This window comes from Eschrichtius robustus, chromosome 3, assembly GCF_028021215.1.
Source record: "Eschrichtius robustus isolate mEscRob2 chromosome 3, mEscRob2.pri, whole genome shotgun sequence".
NCBI classification, from domain to species: Eukaryota; Metazoa; Chordata; class Mammalia; order Artiodactyla; family Eschrichtiidae; genus Eschrichtius; species Eschrichtius robustus.
The window spans coordinates 75667146-75686771 of NC_090826.1; the positions used below are offsets into that span (position 1 = coordinate 75667146).

At 34.2% G+C, this 19626-nt stretch overlaps 1 protein-coding gene across 1 annotated transcript in view; it reads right to left on the minus strand.

Annotated features, from left to right (window-relative positions):
• The window catches only part of COL24A1 (collagen type XXIV alpha 1 chain), a 384282-nt gene that overhangs the window by 116446 nt on the left and 248210 nt on the right, over positions 1–19626 (minus strand). The window contains exons 33-35 of the mRNA XM_068540226.1: positions 15797–15850; positions 4660–4713; positions 264–317 (exon numbers count right to left, since the gene is read on the minus strand). Coding sequence (XP_068396327.1) covers positions 264–317; positions 4660–4713; positions 15797–15850 — 162 coding nt within the window. The remainder of the gene's footprint in view (positions 1–263; positions 318–4659; positions 4714–15796; positions 15851–19626) is intronic.

Here is a 19626-nt window from a genome sequence, read left to right on the forward strand (position 1 = left end):
CTTTTTCATTTGTATTCCCTCCCATATATAGCCGTATATATATGTGTGTGTATAGATATACACACACATACTTATCTGCATAGAGACAAATAATTTTTTTCTGAGTAATATTTTTTTCTGACTCATTTGAGAACACTTTCCATTTTTATCTGCTGTCCTTTATCTGCTTGCAAGATGGTGGCTGTTTGCCAAAATACTGCAAACATCGGGGAGTCAATGGTGAAAGTTTAGAGACCTTCTCCTTTACTATTTAGGAAGGTTACCTTTGCACCTGGCTCTCCTTGCAGACCAGATTCTCCCTCAATACCTGAAGGTCCCTAGAATAGAATGATTCGACACATTGTTTGTACACATTCCTTCACCAACATAAAGGCAATAACAACCTCATAAGAAGATGGAAGTAATTTTCAGCCCAAGGATGGGATATCTATGTCCAGGAAAGGATTTTTGCTGCTCTTTTATAAACTTCATGGCGTAAGACCAGATAATTTCTGGGACCGTTTAACAGTTCAAATGCTAAAACAACATCACCAGAAATCAGGACTGCTTAGACCAGTTTCTTCTAATCCTTCCTCTCGTCCTTTAATCTTTGGTCAAGACAAACTACTTCCCATTTCCTCTTCTAATTTTCTACCCTCATACCCTTACTATTCTCTGTGTTTTTCACTTTTTATTCTTCCCATCTATTTATGTTCATCCCTCTTGGAATACACTTATTGAAAAAAATTCCATTTTCTTTATTGGTTTTGTAAAATATATCACACAAAGAAGCTATGAATTATATATATACATATATACGGCATTTTTTCCCACGCCCCTTTCATGGTTGGGTCCAGTTGGGAAGATTTTGGTTGAAGCTTTTATCTTGAAAACATATAACCTCTTGCAACCTCTGGCTATTTATAAGCTACGAGCTCCTATAATTGCTGTTGTATTGTTTTTTTGTTTTTTTTTTTTCTCTTGGAGACATTTATCTTGTTTTTGAGAATACTATGCCTGCCTCTCCCTTCTCTACTTCCTCACTCTCTCTCTTCTCTTACTCTATGTGTGTGTATGTATGTATGTGTACTTATACACACACAATTATAAATACATACATATGCATTCTATAATCCCCATGTTTTCAGAGTAGAGGGGTAGTTTAAAGCCATTAACCTATGATACTATCTTGACCAGAAGTTTCCTGTTTGCTCTCTGCCTTCCAGGGATTCCTTAATAGTTCTGATCCACGGGTGATAACCTTCCAAATAATTATTAGAGATTAAAATATCTCTTATGTTGTTACAGTATTTTAGATTAGAAGTTCAATTTTCCATTTTGACTCAGCTTCCACAATCCAGACTTGCTTTGCTTTTTTCAAAATAAAAGTTATACAGGCACAATAGTACAGATGGACTTATAATGAAAAGCCCCAGCCCCATTCCTCAGAGGCAACTACTTTATAAAACAATTTGTTTTTAGTTCTCCTAATGGTTATTTCTATAACCAAGAAATCTACCTCTAATTCTTGATGTATTACCTTGCTAAAAGTTTAGTTCCCTTAAAACTGCCTCCATTTTACCATCATTTCACCAATTTTTAAATAGTTATATTATTTAAAATTTTCTGTTGGTTACCTTTGTGACTTTACTGTTACAAGAGGCAGTGTATTACAGTACTTAAGAGGAAGGACTATGAAGTGAGACTGCCTGAGTTTCTGCTCTGCCTCAGAAATTATAGAATTTAATATCCTCACCTAAAGTTAAAATTCTCTCTCAAGAGAGAATTCCAACTCTCTCAGGACTTCTTCCACATCAAGATTGCTTTTAATCTCCTAGACCTCGTCTATTCCTCAGTTTCACCCAATCTGTCAGCTCCTCTTGGCTTCTTTCATTCTTAGGCTAAATCCAATAGTTGATCTTCTGATCTCTGTGGTACCTCTTTTCTTATGCCAATCTTGGATTAGCGCTTTAAATTGCCTTGTCCATTTCTATTCCCAGTTGAACATCAATGGAAAAATTACACTCTTGTGCAAAGTCGCTTCATTACATATTGAGAGGCATAGTGACTAAGAGAATGGGTTGCAGAAAGAGACGGCCTAAATTTAAATGTGGGCTCTACCACTACTACCAGCTATTGCTCTTGAACAAGTTGCTTAACCATTTCATGTCTTAGTTTCCTCATCTGTAGAATGAGGATAATTGCATTACCTCATGGGGTATTGTGAGAATTCATTAATATGGTAAAGTACATAAATACTGCTAGGAACATAGAAAGTTCTCTGAAGTTGTTACCTATTATTAACATCATTATTATTAATATAATGCAAATTCAAAGTCTCCTACTTCAGTTTTACTTTTAATAAGGTATATCTGCTTTTACATGTCTTTAGTCATTTCCCTCTTCCATTATCCTCAACCACTATTCTAAACCAGCATATTTTCCTCAATAGAAAATATGCTCAACCCCTACTCCTTATCACGACAGATTCTTGTCTCCTACCCTGTTAAAAAAAAAAAAATTCAAGTTATGAGGTATGACTTTCCTCTGCTTTTTTTAGACTCAGAGGATGGATGTGGCATGGTATAGGTTTTCAGCACTGGCTTTTGAATCAGATGCGGATTCAAAGCCAAGGTCTGCTACCTGTTAACCATTTACCTTGGGCAGAGTAGCAGATTATGACTAACATTCTTCTTTTCTTGTCTCAGGAAAGGATATTGCCATCCATCCTGTTGAAATCTGGAAATAATTTTTGACTTCTCTTTCCCCTTTACTTTCCATATCCCACAAATATGCAGGTTCTCCAGAATTTATGTAACAAACATTTCTCAAATACATCCCCTTCTTATTTATGCTGACTACTTTAGTTCGGACCTCCATTGTTTCTTAACTAGTTGAATGCAACAGCCTTTTAGAAGGTATATATGTCTGCACTCTTGTCTTCTCAAATAAATCTTCCTTGAGGCTGCTAAAATGATCTTCCAAAAAAACAAATCTGACTTTATCATTGCCCTATGTCTACCTCACAATGACTTACTGTAGCCCATAAGATGAAAAGTTCAAGCTTCTTAACAGAGTATATAAGATTTTTTGTTTGATCCAACCATTTCTCTGTAATTTCATCTATCATCACTCCTTGTTTTGACTTTAAGCATCAAAGAATCCATACTGCCTCATGTTTGCATGTTCCGACTCATACTACCGCTTTTTCTGGAATCCCCATATCCTTATTCCCTCTTTTGATACGGCTAACTCATACTCATTCCTTAAAACTCATTACCCTCCCCCCGCCTCAACACAGACAAGTCTTCTTTTTCCCCTTATCCAGGTAAGGTTACATACCCATTGCTGTACTCTTATAATGCCCTGTGAATGTCTCCATCATTGGGTCTAACAGATGGAAATATAATGATCTTTTACATGATTATCTTCTGGAATAGATTATAAACTGCTAAAGGAGTCAGGGACCATATCTCAGCCACGCTTGGGCTCCCAGTGGATACATAGTACACAGCAAGAAAGCATGGCATAATCGTGGAATTAGAGGAGGAGAAAAGTTCTATTGGAATGTGGCTGAACAGGTCTGCAGACATTAGACAATGCAGAACATTATCATGTTAAGAAATTGGCATTTTATTAAAGGCTATGAGAGCCACTGAAAAATTTCAAGGACAAGAATGATATGACAAAGGTAAACTGGCCACAAGTAGCTAAGGAATAATGGCAGTTGGAGGAGACATGGAATTAGAGCAGAGGACTGGAGCACTGGCAATGGGGACGTAAAGGAAAGGATGGAGGTGAGACACTAGTGGGAGCTTATTCAAAGGGAAAAGATAGCTGATTGAACGGGGTGAAGGAGGAAGAGCAGTCTGGGATGACTGTCAGTTTGGGGTTACTGGGCGTAAGGGATATCTTTCAGTGAGATGAGAATAAAAAAAGGAATAACAGTGGGAAAGCGATGGGTTTGGTTTAGATATTTTGAATTTGAGATGTTTGTGGGATACCTAGGTGCATACATAAAAGACAACGGGAAATCAATAACTGGAGCCCCAAGGAGAGAGGCATGAGTTAGAGCTATCAAGCTGAGAGCTATCAGAATAATATTGGTAATTAAAGTCTATGTGATAATATGATTGTAAGCTGAGCAAGAGGAAGGACAGCTTCCCATCAAGACTGAGGCTAATCAGAAGGTAAAAAGCAGAATCAAGAGGGAGCAGTTTCACAGAAGCCAAGGGAGGAGAGAATTTATGCCTAATTTTTTAGGGCTAAAGTTAACAAACAAAAGAAATGAAGTAATTGGATTTTATAATTATAACAAGTATGGTTTATTATTCTAAAATATATCTTGAATAAGAGTCACTTTTCAATATTCTTCTATAATGGAGTGAAGGGTTATCAAAGTTAACTCTAAATCAGTGAAGGGAAAGTTTTATTCACTTTTTGTTCTGTCATTTAAATGAACTGTTAAGGGAATTTTATATGCATAAAATTAGGTTCATACAACAGTCATCCCTGGTTTTAATAGAATTTTAGGTTTTATTTCCTGAATAGGAAACAAAACACTATAAAATTATTCTTCAAAATATATATACCTAAGATATCAACTTTACCTTAAGAGGAGTCTTACAAAAAGTATTGAGCATTGATGAACTAACAAGAAAGAGCCCCAAGAAAAATTACCTCAGCACCCATTTCTCCAGGAGGTCCAGCATCACCTTGCAGTCCTCGTGGTCCCTATATTAAAACAAAATTTAGGAGGTGAGAATTAAAATGTACTCTATATTTCAATTAACATATGCATATAATTATATCATATGTAATATAACACATAATACATTTATCAATGTATTACTTTACTCTGTATAAACAAAATTAAATCTTTAGTTGTTGATTCATCTTTTTTTTGTTACTAATATTAAGCTTTGTTTGGATTCAAAAGAAAAGAAAAGGAAAGGAAAGAAAGGACGGTGCCTTTCATTCTTTCATTCCCTAGTTCACTCATTCATTCAATTAGCATTTATCAAGCACCTAACAATTATGAAATATAGCGCTAAGGGCTTTCAGAGTTATCTTATTTAATGGGTAGGACAATTATAGATCCACTTAATATTCCTGAAAAACATATGACAAACAAAACAGCATTTTTAAAGAAGCAAATATATGGTTTCCAATGAAATAAAAATATGCTTGAGTTTGCTTAATGTCATACTTTATCATAGTAGTGAGTCCAGTTGAACAATTCCTCTGTTTCATATGAATAAATGTAACAATGTTTACATGGGATAATCACTAAGGTGCAATAAAATGTATGTGGGACCTTTACGGAGATCTTTTCCCCTGTAATACTGAATAGTGTAATTATAAGTAAACAAACACTGAATAATTAGCTTATGGCTTAAACATAAAATTGCTAAACCTAAAGGATCTTAGTGTGTGAACCCATTTAACTGTCTAGAATTACTCTAGATAGATTAACACTTATTTAGAAACTACAATTTAATGCTATTTGCCCAGCCATCTAAAGAATCTGTTTGAATTTTTTGGTCTTTCTGGAAAGACAGTATAAAGAAGGTGTTTTTTTAAAGATTCAGAATATAACAAGATAGTTAAAACTCTATGAGTTTGTACTCCATCACAATTTTGTGAACACCTCACGTTTAAAAAAATGTATTAATGGGGAAAAAATATGGTATGGTTGGTTATCTTAAACTGTTTTTCTAAGTTGTTACATTAATGTTCATTTTAAAATATTTGAAAAGTATTGAAAGTACAAAAAACCCCAGATTAAGTAAATAATCCATAATCCTACCATACAGAGATGACACTGTAAATATACTTGCATATTTCCGTCCAGTTCTTTTGTGGGAGCATACTTATAAATAACTATATCTGTTTTCTTTTAATTAATTAATTTTATTTTATTTATTTTATTTTTGGCTGCGTTGGGTCTTTGTTGCTGCGCGCAGGCTTTTCTCTAGTTGTGATGAGCAAGGGCCACTCTTCGTTGTGGTGCGCAGGCTTCTCATTGTGGTGGCTTCTCTTGTTGCAGAGCACGGGCTCCAAGCGCACAGGCTCCAGGTGCACGGGCCTCAGCAGTCGTGGCTCGCGGGTTCTAGAGCACAGGCTCAGTAGCTGCAGTGTACGGGCCCATTTGCTCCGCAGCATGTGGAATCCTCCTGGACCAGCGCTTGAACCCACATCCCCTGCATTGGCAGGCAGACTCCTAACCACTGTGCCACCAGGGAAGCCCCTAACTATATCTGTTTTATGTTTAAGATTCTTTTTGAAATATAAATATTTTACCATGTTACTGTAAATATTTCATAACAAAATTGTTCAATGGCTACATAATATTATATTCCATCTAACATTCTGCAGTACCATAATTTAATCATTTTCTTAATGCTAGACATTTATATTGTTTATAAGTCTTCTTTACAGTAAAATTTTGCTTTATAGCATTTATTATATGCATATTAGACTATAAGTGAATGTTAAAGTCTGTACCATCAGATGACACTGCCGAATAGTTGAGATAAGTATATGAATAATAGAATTATAAGGTTGGTATGTAAGCATCACATATGTTGTTCCTCCTCAATAGCACAGCCATTAAAGGTATTAAGAGGTCACTAATGTTTTTCAATTATGGCTTATTAAATATTATGTATAATATTTTAAAATTCATGGATTCTCTTCAGAATGTAGTTTTACCCTATTATAAACACACTGAGAGAAACATCTTTGTACAGTAGTCTTTGTATGCATTCGCATTTCCACCCCTGGAATAGAGTCTGAAATGTAGCGTTATTTGGTCATAAAGTGAAGTCAATTTCCAGAAAGGCTGCAATAATGAATATTCCACAAACAATGTATAAAATTAGAATCTATTTCATTGAATTCATGCTAGCACAGAATATTATTTTTTAAATTCTTCATTAATTTGATGGACAATCTGGTATCTTAAAATGTACATACGCTTGACTACCAGTGAGGTTGAATATTCTTTTTGTCATTTGTTTATCAGCTATCTGTAATATTCTACATGTTGCTTGATCATGTCCTTTGTCCATGTATTTTGGGGGTCATTTAAAAAAAATTTGTAGAGTTCTTTATGTGTTGCAGACATTAACTTTTTTCTGCCCTATTTTACTGCAAACATCTGCCCAGTTTGTGGTTTGTCATTTTATTTTAAAAACATAATGTTAAAGGTGACTTTTAACCCCTAAATAAGCTCACTGTAGAACACCTGGAAATACATAAAAGTAAAAATGACCCAAAATAACCACTTAACCCACTTAACATTTAATCTAGCTCCTTAAATCTTTTAGTGTTTTTAAAAAAATCAGAATGGGAGAAGTTTAAAATTTGTATGTAGTAAACCTGTCCAGTCTTTTATGGCTTTTTCTACCATATTTAAGTTTAAAACATCTATTCCCATTAAAAATTTTCACCTACTCTTTTGTTACTTATGGTTTTAAAATACTTTATTTAACCCATTGTTTTGATGTACTGTGTGAGGTGAGAATCAAAACAAACTCTTTTAACCAAATAGCAACACTTCCTACCTTTTACTTTATGCTCTAGTGAATGCAACTGATTAAAGTCCCCTGAAAATATCAGGCTGTTTCATGCCTCCATGTCTTTCCTCATACTGTTCCATTCACCTGTTTACCTGGTTACTAATTTATCCATTATTCAGACCAAGTGTCATTTCCTAAATCAAGTTTTCTGGGAAACCCAGCTTGGGCTAAGTGTATCTCCTTTGTGCTCATTTAGGACTGTAAATTAATCTCTATTTTAGCATTTATCCTAATATGTTGAAATGATTTTTTACCATGTTACCTATACCTCTACTAACTGTAAACTCTTCATGGCTTGACAATAAGCCCCTTAGAATCCAGCACAGTCCTTAATATATAGTAGGCACTCAACAAACGTTTGTTGAACTGATTAGAAAGGGTGATGCAATTATCCTAGCATCATTTTTAATTCTTATCTTCCCTACTGATGTGTAATGTTGTCCCTATCAATATTAAATTCTTTTATATTCTTGCTTATTGAAAAGCTACCTTTTTTTGTCCCATGTCTGTAAATCTAGATGGATCAATGTCGCAGGAATTGATTATTCTGTCTTTATTATTTCTTTTAATATCTAGTAGCAGTAGTCTTCCTCTTCTTAAAATATTAAGCTATTTCACCTGCTCATTCTTATAAGCTATACTTAGAATAATTAAATCCCACACCTAATTTATAACGGGTAATGAGAATTTTGAATGGGATTGGACTATATCTAATTCATTAATCTAAAAAATAATCAGTCTTCTGTTTAGATGATAAATTGCCTTTCTGCTTAAGTCAGTTTCTAGGTCTCAGTAAATTTTCAAAATTTTCTTCATAAGTGTCCCATCTAATTCTCACTAAGGTTATTCTTAATTATTATGTCCTGTTTCTATCTTGAGTGGGATCTTTTTCCCATTATATTTTCTGCTAATTACTTGTATGTAGGGAAACTGATTTTTAAAAACTGTTTATTATATGTATTGCTGTTATATTATTCTCTATCAGTAGTTGAAAAAATAGAATTGTTTTTGGGTTTGTTTATATTTTCTCTAAATAACAATGCGTTCATTTCCTTATATGATGATTTGTGCATCATATCCCACTACAGTAGCTAAAACTTTTAAAATAATGTTAGATGATATAGTGACAGTTGGTAATCTTATCTTGTGGTTCCTAAGCATATATCAGTGTTTCAGTGCTTCCTAGTAGGTTGGACACAGACACAAGATAGATACACTACCATATTACAGAATTATGCTTGACTTTACTAGAATATTTTGTTTTAGTTAACAGACTTTATTTCTTAAAGAAGTTTTAGGTTTACAGAAAAATTGAACAGAAAGTACAGAGAGTTCCTATATACTACCCCTGCCCAGTTTCCCCTACTATTAACATCTTACATTGGTATGGTAGATTTGTTGCAATTGATGAACCAATATTGACACTTTATTACTAACTAAAGTCCATAGTTTACCCTAGGGTTCACTCTGTGTTGTACAGTTCTGAGTTTTGAGAAATGTATAATATCATGTATCCACTTTTACAGTATCATACAAAATAGTTTCACTGCCCTAAAATTCACCTGTCCTCCACTGATTCATCCCTTGTCCCCTTCCCCCAATCCCTGGCAAGCACTGTTCTTTACTGTCTCTATAGTTTTGCCTTTTCCAGAATGTCATATAGTTGGAATCATATGGTATTTAGATTTTTCAGATTGGCTTTTTTTTCATTTAGCGGGATGTATTTAAAGGTTACTCTATGTCTTTTTGTGGCCTAATAGCTCATTTCTCTTTATTGCTGAATAACAGTCCACTGTATGGATGTACCACAGTTTGTTTATCCATTTAACTTTTGAAGGACATTATTGCTTCCAATTTTTAGCAACTATGAATAAAGCTGCTATAAACATTCATGTGCAGATTTTGTGTAGACATAAGATTTACACTCATTTCAGTAAACACCAAGGAGCATGACTGCTGAATCACATGGTAAGAGTATGTTTAGCTTTATAAGAAACTGCCAAACTGTGTTCCAAAGTTGCTTTCCACCAACAATGAATGAGAACTCCTGTTGCTCCACATCTTTGCTAGCATTTGGTATTGTCAGTATTTTGGATTTTAGCCATTCCAACAGGTGTGTAATGGAATGTCATTGTTGTTTTAGTTTGCAATTCTCTAATGACATATGATGTGAATATCTTAATATGCTTCTTTGCCACCTGTACGTCTTATTTGGCATGGTGTCTTCAAATCTTTTGCCCACTTTTTAATTGGATTGTTTCTCTTATCGTTGACTTTTAAGAGTTCTTTCTACATTTTGGATACAAGTCCTTTAACAGATATGTGTTTTGCAAATATTTTCTCCCAGTAATGGCATGTCTTCATTCTCTGAACATATCATGGAGCAGAAGTTTTTTTTAATTTTAATGAAGTCCAACCTATCAGATTTTTCATTCATGGATAATGCTTTTGTTTTGTTGTATCTAAAAACTCATTGCCAAATCCAAAGTCATTGAAATTTTCTCCTCTGTTATCTCCTAGGAGGAGTTTCACAGTTATGCATTTTACATTTAGGTCTATGATTCATTTTGAGTTAATTTTTTTTTAAATTTATTTATTATTTATTTATTATTTATTTTTGGCTGTGTTGGGTCTTCGTTTCTGTGCGAGGGCTTTCTCTAGTTGAGGCAAGCGGGGGCCACTCTTCATCGCGATGCGCGGGCCTCTCACTGTCGCGGCCTCTCTTGTTGCGGAGCACAGGCTCCAGACGCGCAGGCTCAGTAGTTGTGGCTCACAGGCCTAGTTGCTCCGCAGCATGTGGGATCTTCCCAGACCAGGGCTCGAACCCGTGTCCCCTGCATTGGCAGGCAGACTCTCAACCACTGCGCCACCAGGGAAGCCCCATTTTGAGTTAATTTTTGTTAAAGATGTATAGTATTTGTCTAAATCCATTATTTTGCTTGTGGATATCCAGCTGTTCTAGTACCATTTGTTGAAAAGACTATCCATTGAATTGCCCATGTTCTTTGTCAAAGACCAATTGACTATATTTGTGGAGTTCTACTTCTGAGCTTACCATTTTGTTCCAATTATCTTTTGTCAATACTACACTGCCATGATTACTGCAGCTTTATAGTAAATCTTTAAGTTTGGTAGTGCCAGTCTTCTGACTTCAATATTATGTTGGCTATTCTGGGTCTCTTGCCTTTCCATATGAACTTTAGTATCTGTTTGTCAGTATCCACAAAGTAGCTCACTAGGATTTTGACTGGAATGGCATTAAATCTATAAATCAAGTTGTGAAGAACTGACATCCTAACAATGAGTCTTCCTATCCATGAACAAGTAATATCTCTCCATTTATTAAATCTTCTTTGATCAGAGATTTGTAGTTTTCCTCAAATAGATCTTGTATATATTTTTTAGATTTATGCCTTTTTTTTTGATGCTGATGTAAATGGTACTGTATTTTAAATTTCAAATTCCAATTGTTTATTGCTGGTATATAGGAAAGTGACTGGTTGTTGGTCTTTTTAATTAATTCTTTGGGCTTTTCTTTATAGACAACTATGTCATCTGCAAAAAAGACAATTTTATATCTTCTTTCCCAGTCTTTTCTTTTCTTGTTTTATTGCATTAGTTAGGACTTCCAGCCCAATGCTGAACAGGAGTTTAAAAAAAGAGGGACATCCTTTCCTTGTTTCCCTGTTCTTGGGGGAAAGCACCTAGCATTTCATCATTAAGTATGATGTTAGCTATAAGGTTGTTAAAATATATTCTTCATAAAGCTGAGGACGTTCCCCTTTCCTCGTAGTTTACTGTGAATTTTTATCATAGATGGGTATTGTATTTTGTCAAATTATTTTTCTGCACCTATTTTATATAATTTCTTTTTTAGTTTGTTAAAGTAATGGATTATACTAATTGATTTTTGAAGGTTGAACCAGCCTTACATACCTGGGATAAATCCCAGTTGGTTATGGTGTATAATTATCTTTATATATTAGTGGAATCAATTTGTTAATATTTTGTGGAAGATTTTAAAATATATGTTCATGAGAGATACTGGTCTGTAGTTTTCTTTTCTTGTAATAGCTTTGTCTGGTTTTGGTATTAGGGTAATGCTGGCCTCACAGAATGAGTTAGGAAGTATTTCTTCTGTTTCTATTTTCTGGAATAGATTGTAGAAAATGGGTATCATTTTGTTCCTTAAATCTCTGGTAGTATTCACCAGTAAGACCATCTGGGCCTGGTGCTTTCCGTTTTGGAAGGTTATTAATCATTGACTCAATTTCTTTAATCAATATAAGCCTATTAAGATTATCAAATTTTCCTTGTGTGAGTTTTGGTAGATTACATCTTTCAAGGAATTTGTCCATTTCATCTAGGTTATCAAATTTGTGAGAATGGAGTTATTCATAGTATTCCTTTATTGCCTTTTTAACATCCATGGGATCTGTAGTGAAGGTCCCTCTTCCATTTCTAATATTAGTAATCTGTTTCTTCTCTCTTTTTTTTATTCTTGATGATCCTGGCTAGGGGGTTTGACCAATTTTTTTGATCTTTTAAAAGAATAAGTTTTTTGTTTCATTGATTTTCTCTATTTTTCCTGTTTTTAATTTAATTGATTTCGGCTCTGATTTTTATCATTTACTTTCTTCTGCTCATTTTGTATTTAATTTTCTCTTCTTTTTCTGGTTTCCTAAGGTGGAAGCTTGTTATTGATTTTAGATCTTTCTTCTTTTCTAGTATATGCATTCAATACTATAAATTTCCCTCTACGCACTGCTTTCACTGCATCCCACAAAGTTCGATAAGTTGTATTTCCATTTTCATTTAGTTCAAAATACTTTTAAAATTTCTCTTGAGACGTCTTCTTTGAACCAGTGTTATTCAGAAGTGTGTAGTTTAATCTCAAAATAGTTTGAGATTTTCCAGTTATGTTTCTCTTATTGATTTATAGTTTAATTCCATTATGGACTAAGAGCATATTTTGTATGATATCTTTTCTTTGAAATTTGTTAAGGTGTGTTTTATGACCCAGGACGCAGTCTGTCTTGGTGAATATTCCATGTGAACTTGAAAAGAATGTATATTCTGCTGTTACTGGATTAAGCAGTCTATAAATGTCAACTAGATCCAGTGTCCTGATGGTGGTGTTCACTTCAACTATAATCTTACTGATTATCTGCTTGCTGGATCTCTCAATTACTGATAGATAAGTGCTGAAGTCTCCAAATGAAATAGTAAATTTGTCTATTTATCCTTGGAGTTCTATCAGTTTTTGCCTCATATAATTTGATGCTCTGTTGTTAGATACATACACATTAAGCGTTATTATGTCTTTGGAGAATTGATACACTTATCACTATGTAATGTCCCTCTTTATCCCTGATAATTGTCCTTGATGTGAAGTCTATTTTGTTGGAAATTAATATAACTACTCCAGCTTTCCTTTGGTTAGTATTAGTACATCTTTGCCCATTTTATCTATCTCTTTACTTTTAATATACCTGTGCCTTTATATTTAAAGTGGGTTCCTTGAAGACAACATACAGTTAGGTCTTGTTTTTCTTTCTACTCTGTGTCTCTGTTTCTCAACTGGTGCATTTAGAACATTTACATTTAAGTGATTACTGATACCCCTGTGTTCATACCTACTATATTTATTACTGTTTTCTATTGCTACCCTTGTTCTTTCTTTTTTGTCTTCCATTCTTTTTATCCCACTCTTTTGAAAATTAAGACTTTTAATTGATTCCATTTTCTCTCTTATTTTAGCATGTCAATTATACTTCTGGTTTGTTCTAGATATATATTTTTGCTTACATACTTCTAAAGGAATTTAAGATTGCCATGAAGATTTTAAGGTACGTTATGGTTGGGGCTGAACTTCAAACTTATATACCTGATTTTCCTCTTACCTCTTTCAGTCATCTCTGCAGTTTCATCCTCTTCTACCAACATTTATTATATGTGGCATTTCTTCAAAATTCAGCCTTAGATCCTGTTCTTTTCTCTTTCCTATACTTTTTCCCTAGACCAATGACTCCAATATTTTAAATTTCAGGTTATTATTCTGCTTTGAGCTCCACACCCAACTGCCATCCTCACAGTTCTCAAAGGCACCTCAAATTCAACATAACTAAACTGACTTATAATCTTCCATTCTCAAACATAAATTTCTGCTGGTATTCTCAGTTTCAGTGAGTGATATCATTATCTCATTAATTCTTCAAGCCACAACCTTAGGAATCATACTTCACATATAGCATATCTATTTCCTGTTGATTTTATCTCCTTTTGAATATTTTACATCTATCTACTCTTTCTTTCTGCTAATCATAAACAGTCCTACTATCTCTTATCTGGACTGCTGCAACACAAAGCTATTCTTGTTCATTCTTAGTCCCTTCCAATTTGGTTTGAGTGATCTTTACAGAACAGTAATATGATCATAAACCTAGCCTTATCCCTTCAATGACACCCCTTTGTTCTTAGGATAAAAATACAAATCTTTGGGAGTAGGGCTTACTGAGCTGCATGTGTTTTGTCCCCTCCCTCCCTTTCCGTCCTCATCTTGCACTCACTTCCCACCTGGCTCTCTGTGCCACACCATGCTGGCCTTCTTTTAGATCTTTAAATAAATAAGTAGGGTTTTCTCCCAGTTCACGACTTCTCTCTGGAATGACTTTTCTCCATATTTGCTTAAGTAACTACTGTTCATCCTTCAGATCACAACTCAGATGCTCCTCCTCTGGAAGTTTCCCTAACCCCAGATTAGGATAGTTTCTTTGTTATATATTATCTCAGATCTGACTAAGTAGCTCAAATATGTGAAACAAAGCCCATTATATCCATTACGAATTGATTTATATTTTATTTAACAGACCCACTGACCCTGTGACCTGAATGTCAATTTTTAGTTGCTATTAAGCCATTTTAGTCATTTATTACTACAACAATAAATCTTTGCTTGTATAAAGCCTAAGATATTGTCTGTGCTGTTGCAATAGCCCTGTTGATACACTTATCTTGACTTAAATGTGTTCTCTCTTAAGATTAGTTTTAATTCCATTTCACTTCATCTAATATTACTGGCGGAATGATTACACCTTTGGCTAAATGACCTTTGGTTAATGCTGTTTAACAAATATGCATCAGGTAGATATAATATGCCAGACATTATACAGGAAAGAGGACTGTAAAGGTGCAAAAAATGGTCTCTGACTTCAAGGAGCTACAGACTCTTTAGAAGAAAGAGGTATTTAGAGATTTGCATGATTTATGATCAAATGAATATTAGAATTAGGATGGCAGGTTAAGAGATACAAAACAGAGGAAACTGAGAAGAATTTAGTTTGATAAAATCAACACCACATTTAAGATACTATATTTGGAAAAATTACACCCATAGGCAAGTGTTTACTATTGTTTGGAGAGCTTATACCATAGGTTAAATATGTAAAGGAGGAAATGAACACAGTTTGGTAAGAAGAGCTCTTCGTGAGAATTTTCTACTTCCTACTAGCTAAATGAATTATGCAGAAGCCACCTATAAACTTTTGTGTCAACTGATGGATAAGATCAACCCAGTAGTTTGAAAGACTATTTGTACTGTAAATCTTAGAAGCATGTTACTGCACATTACATCTGATACTATTAGCCAGAAGAATGGCTTCATAGACAATAAAGAATATATTGTGAGAGATAAGGCATGGCAAGGTATTTCATTTTCACAATTCATTTTCCATGGAAACTCTATAACTGAGTCAGATTTATGAAATGGTGATGTGACTTTTTGAATTATTGACCTAACAGCATTTCTGTCAAGTTTCCACATTTTGGCCCATTACATGTAGAGTCTGGCTTCTCTATATGGTCTTTTATCATAGAGTTGCCCTCATAAATGTGATTTTGTGTGTGGGAGGGCAGTGTAATAATTACTTTACGAACAGCAAGCCGTTCAGAAAAAAATTCTGAGATTCAATAAAACTGAATTATCTTTGCTGAAAATAGAAATATGTGAAGTTTTAACAGTTCCAGACAAACAGGACCAAATTTGACTTTATGAAACCAGGAAGGCACTAAAAATTATATTCACAGCAAAATATTCATTCTTATAATTAGGTGCCCATGACACATGCTGATTTCCAAAACATACCAGCCACAGCACAACAGGGCAATAATAACAGACAGGTAAAATACATTATATAAAAAAAAACACGATTAGAAACACATGAAGATAAACTTACTGGTTCTCCTGCAAATCCCCTGTCTCCTGTACTCCCAGGGGGTCCTTGTAAACCCTGAATAAACAAAGGCAAAGTGTGAAGAAAAAGTGATGCTTGAAAATGTTTTAGTCAGTTTCCCTACCTCAGCTTTCCCTCATGATCCTCCCATCTAATTTTTCTGCCTACTTCTATTTGTTTTTTCTTTTGTGGTAAAATACGCATAACATAAAATTCACCACTTTAGCAATTTTTAAGTGTATAGTATGTGTAAATTTACAGTACTGTGGCATTAAGTGTATTCACATTGTTGTGCTACCATCACCACCACCTATTTTCAGAACTTTTTATCTTCCCAAATTGAAACTCTGTACCCATTAAATAACTCCCTATCCCCTACCCTCTTCCCCTGGCAACCATGACTCTACTTTCTTTCTCTATGAATTTGACTACTTTAAGTACCTTATATAAGTGGAATCATACAATATTTGTTCTTCTGTGTCTGGCTTATTTCATGTAGCATAATGTCTTCAAGGTTCATCCATTTGTAACATGTGTCAAGACTTCCTTCCTTTTCAAGGTTGAATAATATTCCCTTGTATGTATATACCACATTTTGTTTATCCATTCATCATCAATGAACACTTGGGGTTTTCTACCCTTTGGATATTGTGACTAATGCTCCTATAAACATTGGTGTACAAGTATCTGTTTGTATCCCTGCTTTCTATTCTTTGGGGTATATACGAAGAAGTGGAATTGATGGATTATATGCAATTCTATGTTTAACCATTTGAGGAGCTAGGCATACTGTTTTCTACAGCAGCTCCACCATTTTACATTCCCACCAGCATAGCACAAGGATTCCCATTTCTCCACATCCTTGCCAACACTGGTTATTTTTTCTGTATATATAGGTGTGTGTGTGTTTAATAATAGTCATTTTGGATGGGAAGTGGTATCTCAATGTGGTTTCAATTTGTATTTCCCTAATGACTAGTGATACTGAGCATATATTCATATATTTATTGGCTGTTTGCATATCTTCTTTAGAGGAATGCTTACTCAAGTCCTTTTGCTCATTTTTTCATTGTTGTTTATTATTTTGTTGTTGAGTTGTAGGAGTTCTTTATATCTACCTGTATTCTTTATATTTAATCTCCACTCCTATACAGTGACAAATATTTGTCATCCAGAATTATTTTAGATTTGGATTCTTTTATACTTTTAATATCAATATAAAAAGTTTTTTTCAAAAATAATATATTTGTGATGTATTAATAAGTATGACTTATGCCCTTATAACCTGGGAAGGCACAAAGCTCTCAGAACCTAGATGACCAGAAATGATCAAATTGGACCTCTCCGATGTTCTTTATTTTCCTCCATTTTTACATCATGCCACCTACGGTACCATAAAATTGAGTCTTAGATATGGGGGTATATTCTAAAATGGTATGTAAAACTCTAAATTAAATTCCAGGTCCTCTTTGATCCTTCCATTTAAAGATTAACTGAGCATGTACTGTGTGCTGGACACTGATGACTACTAATGATGTATAAAATACTGCCCTTGTTTATTTGCAATTTGCTTCTCCTACTCTTCTACATTACTGACCTTGGGAAGTTTGGCAATTATACAGCAGATCACAATTACCATTTTATCTTAAAACTGAAATCTAAAAAAATATGATATTAAATTGGAAGTAAAGACGTTCAATATTTCTAGCAACAAAGAATCTTCTAAGTTTTGATTATCAACGCTATGTTTAGTTACATATGATTGTCTGGTTAGAGAAAGGGAGATATGCAAAATCTCATGGACTCCTGTTGGAGTAAGACCATGTTTCAATCATGAAAATCATCTGCTACTCACATACTCCGGACTCCTAAATTAAGGGATCAATATAAGGGATCCCTCTGTGCCTGGTATACCAATTGAACATACAGCAAGAGTTCAGAACCTTAAATAATGTCTGCCCAGTTTGCTTTGTAAAGTGTGTTTACACACAATATTAAGCTTAATATGTACTTGTAATACTGTTAATGGTGCATAAGTGCTGTTAGGCAAAGCTATGAAGTGACCTAAATGGATTCTAATTATTTTTATTGGAGATGAAGAAGAAAAGCAAAAGCTGGCACAAAATAAAAATTCCCTTTAAGGCTTTTCAGATGCTACTGAAATACATTATTTGTAGTACAACTCCTTGCTCTACGAGGCATCTCAGCAATTATGACAACGATGACCAGGAGGATAATGACTATGGTGGTTGCTATTTATTGAGAGTCTGTGCTGAGCACATAACGAGCATCATTTGTTATAACTATAAAAGGTATCTCATTTTAATGATAGGGAAACTGAGGCTCAGAGAGGTTAAATAATTTGTACAAAGTCAAAACAGCTATAAGTGACAGAACCAGAATCTGACCTCAAATGTGTCTGAATCCAATGCCATGCTCTTCCACTACACTAAACTGCTTTTTACTGAATTCCATGAGAAATCAAGCATTCAATGCCTTTCCATTTTAAATAAACATGTTTAGAGCATCATCAAGACATTTTATGAGAATAGGCAAGGGAGTATATAAATGTTATTTCTATTGCCACACTTTCACTGTAGGATCATGAAAATGTGTGCATTCTGCTTCATTGTCTGAAGAACGGGAAAGAATAGAGTTAATACTGTATACTTTTTGTATTGTAAAGATTATGAAATAAATGCTTCTCAAGTATTCTGAGTTACTACAGAGAAAACTAAATTTAAAGAAGAAATTCTAAGTGTTTCCACTTCCAATACTGGCCAAGTTGCTCCTATCAAACCAATCTATATAGAGATAACTATAAACCCAAGATAAAATATTAAAAAGGAAAGATATGAAAGCACTGGAGAAAGACCAAAAATAGGCAGGAACTAGAGTAGTAGGGTTTACACTTGAAAGAAGAGAATGACACTAGGTGAGTTTCTGATTTTTTAATATGGCTTTTAGCCAGAGGAGAAGCCATACAAGATGGTTAAAATAAAGTAGGATAGAAATCTTCAGTCTTATTGGCATGGAGGACCCTAGGGCAGAATTTGAAGTGACCACAGATGGTGAAAAGTGGTGAAAGAAAGAGCCAGAGAGGAGCCTCAGATTGCAAATATAAACTCTGCTTATAGCTCTTGCTGACATTTAAGGTTTATATTGGTATGGCAGACGCCAAGTAGACCAGACAAGGCTAAAAGAACTTAATAGAGATTTCAGCAGCCACCTACCACAGAGGAGAGAAAACTTGGAGTTTTACCAGCCAAGTTAACTGCCTGCCAAATTAAAAACAAAACAATACTCTTCAAAGAAATATAACAGACTTTAGAGTCGCTAAAATGAATCAGTCAAAATGTTCAAGATACAATTCAAAATTATCAGACAGGGAAAATTTCCCATATTTATAAGAAAAAGCAATTAATGGAGACCAAACTTAAGATTACACAGATGTTATTATGTATCACACAATGATTTTAAAGTAGTTAGTATAAATATGCTCAAAAATGTAAATAAAAATGTACTCATGATGAATAAACAAATAGGAAATCCCAGAAGAGAAAGAGCATTTGTAAAAAGAAACAATGACAATTATAGAGCTGAAAATTAAATATCCAGATAAAACTTAAAAATACAACATCATAAATAAAATTTTATTGAAAGGCTTAACAAGTTAGAGAAGATAGATTCGGGTTGCCCAATTGGAAAAAAAAAAAACAAACAGGAAAAAGAAAGATTGAAATAGGAATGAACAGGGCCCCAGGGATCTAAGGTAATCAAAATGACTAACATATATTTAATTAGAATACAAGAAGGAAAGGAGAGAGAAAATG